Here is a 15,174-nt window from a genome sequence, read left to right as displayed (position 1 = left end):
TTATATTTTGCAATCAATACTAACATCCAGGAATAAAGGAATATATAAGTGATGGATAAGTTGATCAGAGTTTCAAAGTTTCATCTATTTTGAACAATCTTCAGCTGCAGCCACAAATTATTAAATGAAATGACGAGCTTACAGTCAAAACTGTACATAGACATTCTGTGGTTTATGTCGACTTCATTGTGCTTGCCAAAAATTAGTCTTGGCTGACATAATATTGACAAGCTCTTTTTCATACTACTTCATTTCTATGTCTCGCCGCCTTCTCACCCCATGATCTTTGAGGGTTTAATAAAATTACAACTCCAAAGCTAACCCATTTTGAATTTAACCTTTCGTTATAAAATTTTCTTGATAACATATCCCTACACTCTACTTTACTAACCCCTTAATATAAAATATCTGATAATAATAATTATACACAATCAATAGAAACCTAATTATTGGAAGGCACCTGCTATAGTAAGATGAATAAATGGATTACTGTGGCTTTGTAGGGGACTATAAACAATAATTTTTCACAGATTTTTGTCTGATACCAAAACAAGAATCTAATAAATAGATAGTAACTAAAAGCATTTAATGATTCCCAGGAATTACAATAAATAGATATATAATACATCGTCCACTGATTTGATGAAAAAATTTATAATATAGGTGTACTACTGTCACATTTATTTATACATGGTTCTATTCTTTTTCTATATAAAAAGTAATATGTGCAGCCTCATTCATTTGAATTCTGCTAAAGAATTTATTATGTAATGTTAAATTTTATTAATTTTTCATTTAAAAAAAGAAATATGTTTTCAGGCTTGAGTGATGTTCTTTTGTCAAAGTAAATATAAATGTAATAATTGATAATTTTTATGTTAAAAATTTACTTAATTAGCTTAAAGACTTATATGTATTTAGCAAATACAACATACCCCTTTTTTTATAATAAAATTAGGTTTGAAAAATAACAGTCTATGTAGTGTACAATACATAAATCTAGTTTTAAAACCTTGAGATAATATCAAATTACTTTTTCAAAATCTTTCATCAAATTTAAAGATAGCAACATCAAGAAACAACACTAATAAAAACGAATCTTTGAAATGGTAAGAACTTGAAAAGCATATAAAAGTTTTTGATTTTAAGTAGTTTGTTGCAAAACTACTTAAATACAGGATACTGTTTAAGGACAAACTTAAATTTAATGTCCTTATGTACTTAATTATAGAGAAGCGTCACTTATAACATTGTACTATGTTGTCCTAGAAATCAGTTTTCTAAAAAAAAGGATGAAAAATTGTTGTCAAAAAAGTAAAAAAAGCACGTTGTAAATGGACGGACGGACTTTACGTAGAGCTACTATGCATTCTTAATTGTACCTAACTGTAGTAAGAATCATCACACAAAGTTTCAAATCGATGAGGCAATTTTAGCATGTCTAAATCAACGGAAAGAGCTAACCTTTACGGACGGACGGACCGATTATCATTATAGAAAAAGCTTCGCTTAAAAAAACTATGTGCAAAAGCAACCATATGATTTTTTCTTCTCTTTTATTAGGTACCAACACTAATATTCAAATTAAAAATAATAAATTCCATTAAAGTCTGATTAGAAACATGATATTTATTGCATAGAGCATAACATTCACAGTTGTGAAACAGTTTAATCTTCACAGCCGCCAGTAAAATTTGGTGTAATGAGCAACCAAAGCCACCAGAAAATTTACAATACGCAGCCACAGATAAGCTACATTATTCAGAAAACAATTGTGAAAAAAAGTTACAAAATTAATTAAATAACATTGAAATAGGAATGAATAAAATGCAAATGTAATAGCATCATGTAAAATCATTAATATTAATATTTTGACAGCAGCAAAAGAAATATATTTAATCTAAATTGATAGATGTCTAATTTTAGAACGTTTTAGTGAATTTGTATTGTGAAATGCAACAGGAACGATTATGTTTAACATGTCATAGCAATCAAATTTGTAAAAGAAGAAATTCGAACTGCATCTAATCTTTATTTTCCTTATCTACCTACCAACGGAGAGCTAAATATGCAAGTAATAAAGAAAGTAACAATAAAACAAAGTAGCTTTGTTTATTACTTGTCTCACCTACCAAGAAAATGTGCTTGGTATTATCTGTATGTGTAATGTATATTTCCTGATTAGCAGATTTCAATTAGAATTCTAGTTAGTAAGACCATTTGTTTTTTTTCAGGACAAACAAACAAACGGAAATCGTCGTACTTTTTTTTTTTATTGATAATTACTGAATTAGCAAACCGTTCTAAACAATTAAATTCATTAATAGAAGTACTTATGACAATAGCAATATAATTAAATTTTTTTACAGTAAAATAAAAGTAAAAGACGAAGACATCCTAGTTATAGAGCAACTATGCTCTGGTAATAAATTGATAAATTAGTGCACCATTGTGCGTTAAATAGACTACGTAATGGATGGACAAACATTCACTTTTCTTTACCATTTTTTACTGGTCGCTGACACTTATTTCAAGGAAATGTACCACAAGTAAACTAACGTAAAATACAGCTGCAATGTAAAAAAATATGTCAGTTAATTGTTCAGTAAAGGAAAAAAAGATCATAAAAACATTGAAAATAACACTATAGAAAATATATGAAAAATCAAAATAAAAACTAAATGGTTAGGCTGAATTTTAACAATGGCCGATAAACTGATGCACATCTCTTATGATAATAAATAGGATTAACCCCTCTTTAGATTAAAATTGTTGGTTGAAAGGAACCAACCAATCAAAAATTTATTAAAAGTACCCAAAATTTTTGAGCCAATGAATAAGGCAACGTGGTTATAAAAGTTTGAGTACAAGTGTAATTTATAGTCTAATGTTCCCTTCTTTCCTGATATTTACATAGGAAAATCCAAAAAAATTTTGTGAACTGAAAATTTAATAAAATGGTACAAGAAAATTAATATACATATTTTGTAATCAATAATTTGAGGCCATTTAAATGTACAATAATAAAGGAGGCAAGAAAGGAAAGTTTGGGGTAAAATCCAAGCATTAATAATTTGTTGGTTTAACAGTAGGGCTTTAGTCAGGGATCTAAAGGGATAAGACAATGGCCGATAAATTGATGTACAAATGCGATGATTATACAAAAAAATTACCCCTTCTGTATTTTACAATTAGTGGTTGAAACGTTTGGTTTAAAAGGTTTTCTATAATATCCTCAAACACACACATACATACATGGTATATGCTTGAGAACACTGCAAAATAGTGCATACAATATCTTCTATACAGAATTAACATTTCATAATCACGAAACACAACGTTTATAGAGGAGCAGGGATACAGAGATCTGTTAATGAAAGATTTAATTAACCAGGCCTCATTTAAAAGTTCAGTATTATGCATTTCTGTACATTTATTATTTTTTTTGCACTAGAGTAGGCTTTATATGACCTATAAATTTAACTTTAGAATTAGATGGCGAGTTACTTTTTTTGATTGACCTATACCTAATTCCCTGATGAAACAGACTCCTTTCCATATATATGGATAGTATATACGTATGGTGTGTTTGTATTTTTGAGTGTGTATGTTTGTAAGTTGATGTATTTCAGTAACTTTCCGACTTTTTATTCATATACACGTACAATATATCTATTTACAGCTCTTTTAATTTCTTAATTGAAAACAAATATTATAGTTGTAATTTCTATCAACATTTATTTTTTTGTAACAGTTAATACCCATAATTTAAAATAAAAAGTACTATTAGAACTTTTTAAAAAAAATTATGACAGAACGTATTTTTATAAATCCTGTATCTTTAACAAGGATGATTATTCCCAATAGCAGCGAATAATTACTCAAATAAATTCCGTTGACTTCATATTATGGACAATTTAAAAGATGAAAATCTATGTTTTTTTTTTACAAAAAAACGTTTAACCTCTTTGATTTTCTATTCTGCAATCTCTTTTTGTTCTTAAGAGATAAGACAATACATCCCCAATAATAATAAACAAAATTATTGGTTGAAGAATTTTGTCCCTGTTAGTTTTGAACCAAAAAATCTAAAATTAACAAATAAATGTACCAAAAGCTTTATAGTCAACCAATACGATCGTGGCAATAATAAAACTTTGGGTACCTGTATAATTTTCACTCTAATGTCCTCTTGGTTCGTCCATACTTCAAGCTAATAGATGGCAACGTTAATAGAACGAACCATGCCATGTAAAATCAATGTTCTGCAAACGTAATGACAGAATTGTATAGCAACGTCTCTGCATAGACGCAACAAAATCCTTCGAGTGTAAAATGTTAACTTACTAATACTTCTTGATAAAACTAATCAGATCCTAACAAAATGCTTGTGATTAATAATGGTTTACTGCGAGAGATGCGGACAACATATTCGGAATAAAAGATCCATAAAGTTTGATTCTTCCATTTCAGGTGAATTCAAAAGAGGTAACAAATCATTTTAAACACAATATACAAATCTTTTAAAACATTTTAAACATGCAATATTTAAGAATTTAAAACGTTTCCAGAAAAAAATTAGTCTTTATTAGAAACATGTAACTCGATCTTTGAAATCTAAGCTTTTCGATTATTAGTGTAGGTCCATCCGTTAATTCAGAATGTTAGAATTGTCCTATAGATTTAAAGCTTTGTAGTAAAAATTAAGTTCAGATAAGATTATTATGGGAAAAAATATTTATTAATTTTCAAACAACTTTGTTTTCAAGTTGGTAAAAGTGTCTCCTAAAAAAAGGGGACAAATGTTACAACGGTTTACCAAAATATTAACATTGACGTCATAATTCCTTAATATACATGAGATGCTTCGGCCAAAAGTTTTTATATTTGTCTCCTTTTCTAGGAGACACTTTGACAAACTTCCTTTGTTTTTAGTTATGGACGTTGACAGGACCAAATTTACAAGCACTGTTCTAATCAACATAACTAACAATACTCAAATAACATTAATACCAAGGTGAGTTTACAATTAGTTCAAGAAGGATAAAAAAAACACCCAATTGGAGCTCTAGTGATAAGACCAAAAAATAAAGGAACATTAACATACTTACATTTTTAGAGGTTTTTCGTTACATATATTGTTCTTAATCATTTTAGAATCAATATTTTAAAAATTAGATACATAGGATAATTATATCATATAAAAATTGTCAAAATTTTTAAATTAAGCGTAACTGTTAAAGAAATCATCTTGCCAAGTTTGAATTAGATAGGACAATTCTAACATGTCTAAAGTAACCATCAGTGCTAGAACGGACCGACCCTAAAATTTAGAAAAGATTTAATTTAAAAAAATCTTTATAGAAAATCTTTATTATTTATTTGATGGTATATTTCTTAAAATTTATAAAAATGTACCAAAACCATATGATTTTTTAAAGTTACATCAAAAAGCATGAGACAATTGTCAAAAATATTAAATTTAATGTCAAGATTGACATTAAATATTTTTCTCTGAAAAAAAAAACGGAAAGTCTATTGTTATGATAAGATATAGAACTTAATCTGAATTTAAAGTAACGACAGAGCATATTGCTTTTTAAAGTCTTAAAATGAACTATCATAAATCATGTTTGTATGAGGGCAGATAAATGATGTATTTTTTATAACTTTATATTTTGCTTTTAGAGGTATCTGGGCAAAAGCTGGCGATATTTTAATGGACATGGTAGTTATAAAGTTTTACTTTGTTTAATTTCTTTGATTTATTATAGTAGACACACTAATTTTCTGAAGCACTGGAAAGTGTCATGTGTTACGTCATAAAATACGTCCAAAAGGAGGGATGAGAAGAGATTTAGACGTAATTTTATGATGTTAAACATGACACTTTCCAGCTCTTCTAATTATCTTCTAGGATTTTAAACTTTCTTCTACCAGTGTTGTGATTAGAAGTCAGGAAATATTTTCTTTATACTGCAAATGAAAGATTACAGCTCCCATTCCCTAGATTTTTAAGTATCCATGCAATAAGCTTAATTCATCGGGGTTTCCCTGATATTAACCACGTTATCTAACATGAGATAAAATAACAAAAAAACTGGTGCTTTAACTCAAACCTACTTTTGAATCACATAAACTATGACCCGCACTCAAGCTTCCCCCCCCCTTTCCCTACTTTTTATTCTTAACTTTTAAAAAGTTACATATCTTTTGTACTATTCTTTTATTAAACCTAAAATTAATATAAGTTTTTCTCTTCAAAAGTTCGTCTATGAAGCATGTGATTATGCAGTAAGTGGGAAAAGCACAAAACTATTTGAACGATGTGGGTGGGGGATGTAGAATAAAGGATTTTGATATGGAAACAGCTTGCACTTCTTAGCTTAATTAATAATTAATAGCTATATTGTTCATGTTGTAACAACTATTAAAATAACAAAAGAAATTAAGTTCAAATCCAATAAAATAATTTTTAATGTTAGGATATTTTTAGGAAAAGATAGCTCCAGGGGAGACAAAATCTATTCTAGTTTCAAGATCCAGGTTTTTATCATAATTATATTTTATTCCTGAGCTTAATCAACTGAACCAAAACCCTTGTAGTTTGAAGTGTAATGTTTTTTTTTAAATTTTTTTTGTACAATTTTAAAGGTTTATTTAGTTTACATTATACCTTAATGGTTATGTTTTTAGGAGTTTTTTTTGAATATTAAACATAACTAAACATGCAAATAAACCATAAGTTATGATTTTAACCGTTTTAGCTTTAAAATTCAAATTAATATATTATATGAAATCATTAAAATGTTGCTAAAACAATTGCAAAACGTTTTACAAACCTTCTAAATATATTTATAGAAAAGGAAATCACGGAACCTTTGGTTATGAATTGGACTCCTTAGACAAGAGATTAATTTTTATGTGGACTTCAGGTGAGAAGTGTAACTACTATATAAATGCAGGGATCTAAAGGGATAAGACATTGGCCAATATATTGATGTACATTCTCCTTGAGTTTCCCTTTTGTAAATTACAATTAGTGGTTAAAATGTTTTGACACACAACTTAATTAACCGACCAATCAAAATTCAGAAGAAGTCCCCAAAGTCAGTCAAATAATTAATTATTATCTGTCTATAGATAATACGATGATCCATCCAAAATTTAAGCACATATTTCACAATGAATTGATCAATCAGCATTTAGTATTTTTCAAGTTAATTTTGTTTTCATTATTTGGAAATTGCATCAATTTATCGTCTATTGTCTAGAAAAATCTCCACTGAACCTGTAGGGAAAAAAGCCCCTAGAGGCTAAAGGCTAAGCTACTAGTTATACTCACAGTACAAACATATAAATTTAACTAATTATAAATACACTGTTGTAATCAACGGTCTACTTGATTTAATGTGTACTGTCCAAAGAGGGAGGGGGCATTGGAATTTAAATTCATACTGAAATCCAATGTTTTTTTAAAAAGTTCTCTTTTCATTGGCTTAAAAACTTTAGGGACTCTTATGAAATGTAGATTGTTAAAAAGAAGCAGTGTCCACACCTGTCAATCACTAGTTTTGATCTGAAGAAGGGATAATTTTGTATGTAATGATTTGGTATTTATTATCTATTGTCTTATCCCTTAATACCCTGGGTACTGTATTTCTATACAATATTGAGAACACTAATATGTAATAAATTTTTGCATATAACATAAATTATAATCAACTTCTTTTTAAAAAACAACATGACCAGTGTGTTGTTGGGGGGTTATACTTACAACTTATATTTAACAAGGATGACAGCATCCATAAAAACGTATATCTACAAAAAAGGCACCTAGGTATAAAAATTGCTGTTTGTTTATATAAAACTAGCGAAGACGCCCCCATCCTATAGGGGCTCCGTAATAAAAGAGGCAGAGAGAGGCTATAAAAATTGCTTAGACTTAAATCTGAAAAAAATGGTCTGAAACCAACACAAGAGCTAAGTAAAGCTTACATAAAACAGGAAACTCAATTGGTTCAATAGATATTGAGATCTTAAGATTCGGGTAAAAAAACCTTACTTTTTTATATAAAAGGATTCCTCAAATATTTAAGTTAAGTTTTCTTTTTAGCTTTTGACAACCCTATGATGTCTATACATATATAATATACATAGAATTAGTATACTTCAAAGACTATACCTTATCGCTACAGTCATCTTCGTTGAATATTAAAATTTCTAACCATTTAGGATGTCCACACCTTATAGCTAGAAAAGCTTCGCTTTAAAATGTTGAAAACACGGCCCTAGGACATACGCAGGAGTGACAAAAGTCGGAGTTTTAAACCATCCTAAAGGTTCATTAAATACCTAACCCCTTTAGGAGTTTTATTTATTTAATACCTATATTTGAGACAACTTTTATTTAATGAAATCTTCCAATTTTTAACATGTATAAAACGGCCTGCTTTATTGCATCAAGATCCATGACAGATCTATATAGGAAATAAACGTCTATAATCAAGCTCGAGTCTTCCAAGCATATAGTGTTAAAAACTCATAGTGCTTCAATAATCCCTATTAAACTCTCACTGACCAGAACGTTAATACCCATTATTCTACTTTTTGCATCATAAATTCAGTTTTTTTAATTCATGTTGCTATTCAAATAACATTAAAGTATTTGATTTCTATTCTTAAAGCAGAAAACTTAAATTTTAAAAATAGTATATCTTAGAAAACTTAGTTTTAAAATGAATTGATTCGTGCGACACTCCCGTAAATGTGTTCAGATATTGAACTAAATGTTTTAACCCCTTCAGGACGAAAATTTGAAATGAAAAATATTAGGATTTTAATAGCTTTAATAAATGATTTTAAAAAAGGAAGCAAAACGTTACATCGTGTATTTTTAAATTGGGTGAAAATATAAACTAATTACTGAATACTCAGTTAAACAAATATTCTAACGTAAGACATTAAAAAGTCGTAGTAACGAGACAGAGAGAGGGGGGAGAGAAAGAGAACGGGGGGGGAGAGAGAGATAAGGAGAGAGAGGGGGTAGAGAGAGAAATATAACGAGGGGGGGGGGAGAGAGAGAGAGAGAAAGATTAACAAGGGTGACAAAATCCGTAAAGAACTACTAAATACTAAAGAACATTAAGAAATATAGAGTAACTGCACTTAAAAGAGAAAATATTTATATTGCAGCAAAAATTTGAGTAAATATGTCATTTAATACCTTAAATACAAGTTATTTTATTTGGACATACTAACGTCATGGTGATGGGGAAACTATGTAAAGCAATGGTAAAAATTTACTTAGACTTCATTGCAGTACAGTTTCATGAATTTTATTGTCAAGTTTTAATTCAATAGAACAATTCTAATATGCCTAAATTAACAATCAGAACTTTCTTTTAGGGACGTACGGATGGACAGAACAACTGTAGAAATAGATCATTAACATTATACAACCCTTCTACCCCATTTCCTTCCCTCTTACTGGATGAACGAACTGACCAATAAATGAGGTCCTCACTGACAAGCTATGTAGGGAATATTTACACAATTTTTCAGGCATTGAATTGAAAAATTGAAGAGAGAAAATCACATTTCCCCCTAATCCTAGCCATCAGACGAACGGACGGACATTTTGAATTATAAATAAGCTTCGCTACTAAGTAACAGCGGAATTTGCAAATGTTCCATTATAATCTTGAATAAAAATTTAAGCCATTTAATTTTGATGGCAGCTGAGAAAACAAATATTTTAGCTATTAAAATATGATGTCTCCAAAAGACTAATAGACCATATGAATTTAGAGGAAGAAGGATAGTTTCAATACCAAAATTTCTTTTCCTCAGGGAAGGAGGGAACATTTGACTGTAAATTACACTGTTAACCAAAGTTTAGTAACCACGTTGACTAAAAAAACTTAATCAGTGTTTCATCAGTTCTATACATACTAGAAGTGTCCAAACTTAAATTAACAGAAACCTTTGTTTATCATCATTTGGGATGTAAAATAAATATAGAACATTATCTCCTAAGATCCCTAAGTTTAAAAATCATCAACAATGATGATAATATCCATAAGTAGCAAAGTTCCTAATAGTAAAAGTAAAAACACAAAAGTTAAAAGTTAAAAGAAGAAAACGCGGTATAAGCGACAGACAGACGAACGATGATCAGTGCAGAGGTCATACAAATCTTCACACAAATTAGTCTTTGATATCAGAAAATAAAATTATGTTTATGTGCAGTACTGATTGATCGAAGGATAGGCGGACAGAAGTACATTGGTCTGAAAAAATTTAACCTTCTATATTAAATAGCAGAAGGGAAAATAAACATTTCCCTTACAGTAATTTTATTTATTTCGAAGCACTATAGACAGAATAACAGACTAAGTGAGGAATAAAATTATTTAACTTAATATTAATTGACTTTGCTACTAAAATTTAACAGGTAGATAAGGATGACAACATCCATAACCATAGAAGCTCTTGAATTTAAAAAAAATAAAAGGCAAAGCAAATGAAAGCAAAAAGGGTGCACAACAGACAGACATAGTAAGTACACAAAAAAATATTTTCGATAAAAGCTGGGAAATTATTTAAGAGCATTACCAATAGACCGACAGACAATATTATTCTTAGAGTAGAGGTGCATTGGTCAGTAAACATAAAATAAGTCTTCTGTCTTAACCCTGAAAGATCGGGCCCTCTACAAATTCTTAACTGATCGGATTTTATACCTTAATAATTGCATCAGACTTCTACCTTTCCATTAAGGATATTTAATATTCTTAAGAGCATTACAGACCAGCGAACAACGTGAGCTGTAGGCTAGTATATTTATATCTGAAACTAACCTAACCTGTATGAAAATACTTAATATTTTAAATGCTCCTGCGTTTGTCTGCTCCGACTTTTGTCACTCCTGCGTTTGTCCTGGAACCGAACGTCTATTCTCTCTCTGTTGCTGTATTTAAATATGAAACAAAATATCATGCACTTGTCCTACTTACAATGTCATTAATAAATAATAACAATGTGGCAGTTTCATTTATACATTCATTTCAATACATTTGCATTCCCATATAAACAACCCCTTAAATAGTGGATGTAAATATTCATTTATTTCCCGGAGGTAGTCATTTTTAGAAGATTTTCAAATTTTTTTGGAAGATTTTTGAATTTTTATTAATTATTAAAAGAAACTTGATATCAGGGATATAAATGATCATAGCCGGGAAATAAATGAAAATTAAACCACATTTTAGCATAAAAAAATGAGTTTTTTGTTTAAATGAGAATGGTATTCCTGTCCAGTTTTTTGTTTAGGAATGAATATTTCTTACCCTCGTGAATAAATGTTGACCTATCGGTCCATCATTTATTCCCTCGGGTAAGAAATATTCATTCATAAACAAAAAACTGGACAGGAATACCCCATTCCAACCCCCTTCTCCATATAAAATCTTGGTTTATGAGATTACAAGGGGCTTTTTGCCACAAGAAAGATGAAAGGGTTGTCTTAAAGTTAAGTTTTAGTTTTAGAGTAAATATTTTTGGTGAGTAATGAGGAAATGCTCTAGAAAATACTTAAAATCATAGTTTAGGTAATAGGTTTATTCCCTGAAAAGCAAATTCAGGGGATGTCAAGATCTTAAGCAGACAGATAAATTGACAGACAGACAACGTTCTACTTTGTGTAGAATACTTGTATAACAAATTACAAAATATGTTTAGATTATTTAAATTGAATCTTGTATTATAATAAAGATCTATATAATTATTATTTTTGACTTTTGGATTGTCCTAAATATTTAATATTGTACATTTATAGTTTCATGATGATTTTGCAAATTTAATAATATACAAAGTAAAATTGAATTAGGAAAATGAATACTAGAGTATCAAACCCAATAAACCGGCCTTGCCCTGTACAACAATGAACTACATAATACATACTGAGACAACCCTATAATCCCCATTGTCTGTCTTTTTTTTACAGCCCCTAGTGAAATGGTAGAAATAGAATTTTCTCAAATACAATTTAAGATAAATTGCTATATTTGTGTTATTCTTTAGCTCATTTTTTGTTGTGTAAAGAAGGTGTCTTAACTTTTTTGCTTTTTATTTAAAATAGCTAGTCGGTGTTTTTAGTATGTAGTAGATGTAAAATTTCCATAGAATTTAGATATGCAATCAGAATTTTTGTAGACCTTTTATTTTAACTGCATTGTTTTAAAGTTTATAAACAGACTGAAGGATATTTGTTCATAATTTTTTATTCTTTACATGTTATGTAAGTATTATTATTTTACTGTAGTATCTATTGTATGTAGTGTATAAACATTCTCCTTTTTTCTAGAAATTCTATTGGTTAACTTTTGATATAAAGCTTCCTGATTTGTAAGGATATATTTAAGTTCAAAGTTCTGATTAGATCGAGATTAAAAAAAAATTGATTTTTTTTACCTGACAGAATTCAAAAAGGTGTCAAATTAAAGATCTTACTATTTTTGTTCATAATAGCAATTTTCTTCTTCTTTTTTTGTTCAAAAATAAGAGGTCTACAAAACCGATTGCATATCTAAATTCTATGGACAATTTTACAACTACTACGTACTAAAAACACCAACTAGCTAATTTAAATAAAAAGCAAAAAAGTTAAGACACCTTCTTTTCATTTTAACAATTTTATCAGAATTATAACTATAGAAATGGGACTTTTCTCCAAAATCCAAAATGGTGTCTTTTCCCATTGATCATTCTTAAACCTTAATTATAAAAAAATCTAATGCTATTCAGGTTTAAATTATGACAACTATGCAAATATTGTTGGCTTTGGAGTCACTTCAGATCGTAATACAGATAAATTTAGGTAATAAGTTTTTGCATTTTTTGGAATGTAGCCCGTGGGGCTATTTTACAAACCTTAAGTGCAGATGGTTTTTCATACAAGCAATGAATGTATAATAATTGAGGTTAAATTTTAAAATACTTTTCTAATACACAATTAATAGATTCTAGCCTCTTTGATTTCCCATAGAAGATGTTATTTTATTTATTGGGATGAGTTTTTTTTGTATCTTTATTTAAGGTCAGTTACTTGTACAGTATGTAATACTATTACTAAAACAAAGGTTAATGCAATTTAAAACTAAAAATTTTATTTAATACAATTTACAATGAGAGAAGTACAAGACCAAACTTTATTGCAATAAGAGTCCTCTAGTGACAACTTTTGACACTATTATCTTTATTAAGCATAATGTACTATGAGATAAGTCCTTGGTCTGCACTGGAACAATCGGAGTCCTCTAGTGACAACTTATGAAACTAATAACAAATATCTTTATTTAGTATAATGTACTATGAGAGAAGTCCCTGGTCTGCAAGACAAAACTTTATGTACAATCAGAATCCTCTAGTGGCAACCTGGCAGAATTTGAGAATCAAGGTAATAGTTGATAGTTAATTTATGGCATTAAATCTACTTTATTTTGAACTAGGGATATGACTTTTATAAAAGGAATTAAAGGAGGGTTGGTAAAATGATATTCTAAGGATTTTAGAACAAAAATTTGGCAATTAACATAGAAAAAATATTTGTAATTTAGATTTATTTTAAGGGTCTCAACTTACCTTGTTATTAACTATTAATCTATTATTCAGGCAACAATGAAAATTCATCCTCAGGTATATTTAACTTGTATACAAATGAAATAAAATAAGAATATTTATTTAATTTTGGGACAATTATGTATATTATTGGGAAAGGTTGCGTGAATTCTTTCATATGCTTGCTTTAGGATGCATATTAAAAATCACGAAATCTGTCGATATAAGTCAGAACAAAACTTATTTGCTAAACTCATTCAAACTAACCTAAATTTAAAAGGCCTATTAATTCGGGACTTTATAGAAACCAGCTCTAGCAAACCTAGCCATGCAATAGAAACCCTGACCCTCATATTGCATAATTAAAACTTATATTTTGATTTTTTTTTGTGGAAACAAAGTAAATTTTTTTTTCTTAGGCGGACATTGAGTATGAGATAGAAGAAGTTGAAGAAAAATAAAATATCATTTATTTATCTCATCGTATTATAGACAGCTTTCCGCAGATATAAAATAAAAATATAAGATTAAAACCAGTTTTGGTAGCTTCGAGGGACTAAAGGCCCAGCCTAACAAAACTGGTATTAATTTCATGATTTTTAGTTTTATATTCGTGGAAAATTGTCTGTTATACGATGCTCTACATGATTTGATAGTATCGCTGAAGACTGGTTGTAGTACAACGGATATTAATCGGTTTCAAAGCCTTACACCTTATACCTTAAAACAAGAACAATTGCATCCAAACACAGCGAAATGCTTGTAAAGAGTGCAGAATAAAATATTGTGTATTTTTCATCAATGTACTTTATTGTCATTTTTCAATCTCACCTTTCAATGACATAAATAGCAAAAGCGACAGAAAAAAATCAATACACGTCTACGAAGTGGCAACGTTACTAAAATAGTAAAGGGTTTCTCATTTATAAAGTCTCTTTTGATTTGCTTAATGCCTGTTTATCTAGCATTCAAAAAAAGAAAAAAAATGACAGCTTGATATCGACTATAAATAGAATAAATCTATGATTTTTTTTCTTATATTCACGGATTTTTTATAATAGTCTAAAAATGAAATAGTTGACATTAGGATACAATTCATTTTTAACAAACTAATAAGAGTTATCAGGATATCAGTTATTTTAAATGAGAAATACTGTATTTAAATTCACTGTATTTAAACACTAGGTGTTTCTAATCTTAATAGTCCAAACCCTATAAAATTTCCTAGCTAGCCTAGAAGTTATAGTTTCCTTAGCCAACATAGATACAAAGTAATAAGTAAGATATTAAGAAACTCATGGGCAAACCTAGAAAATTTTATAGGTTTTGGCACAATATTATTGTACCTTTTCTCTAATTAAAGAATCACATTAATATATGACAAATTTTATTATATGTATGAAATATTTCTTCCTTAATGTAGAATTAAAATATTTAAACAGTATGCATACATGTTCTTAATATTAAAATACGAGAATAAACTTACATTCACTCTACTTTGTCCTAGTTATTGACTTTTAAAAAAAAAGGTATACGGAAAGAAAAGGAAAACCA

At 28.9% G+C, this 15,174-nt stretch overlaps 1 protein-coding gene across 2 annotated transcripts; it reads left to right on the top strand.

Moving 5' to 3' along the window:
* Positions 1 to 4,348: 4,348 nt before the first annotated feature.
* Positions 4,349 to 14,827, top strand: LOC145334980 (tereporin-Ca1-like). Of its 2 annotated transcripts, none has more exons than XM_080145624.1 (9): positions 4,349 to 4,473; positions 4,936 to 5,017; positions 5,689 to 5,728; positions 6,497 to 6,546; positions 6,862 to 6,935; positions 12,808 to 12,880; positions 13,363 to 13,459; positions 13,675 to 13,698; positions 14,040 to 14,827. In XM_080145624.1, the coding sequence occupies exons 1-9, from the start codon at positions 4,401 to 4,403 to the stop codon at positions 14,079 to 14,081; spliced, it is 555 nt and encodes a 184-aa protein (XP_080001750.1). In that variant the 5' UTR covers positions 4,349 to 4,400; the 3' UTR covers positions 14,082 to 14,827. The 2 variants fall into 2 exon arrangements, with proteins under 2 accessions (XP_080001750.1, XP_080037106.1); XM_080180980.1 differs by having other exon boundaries at positions 4,360 to 4,488; positions 14,040 to 14,606.
* Positions 14,828 to 15,174: the final 347 nt, after the last annotated feature.

The sequence above is a fragment of the Acartia tonsa genome, chromosome 1 (assembly GCF_053477335.1).
Source record: "Acartia tonsa isolate MP-2025a chromosome 1, ASM5347733v1, whole genome shotgun sequence".
In the NCBI taxonomy this organism is placed as follows: Eukaryota; Metazoa; Arthropoda; class Copepoda; order Calanoida; family Acartiidae; genus Acartia; species Acartia tonsa.
Note: the sequence above shows the minus strand (reverse complement) of the source record. Positions and strands in the feature narration are given on the sequence as shown.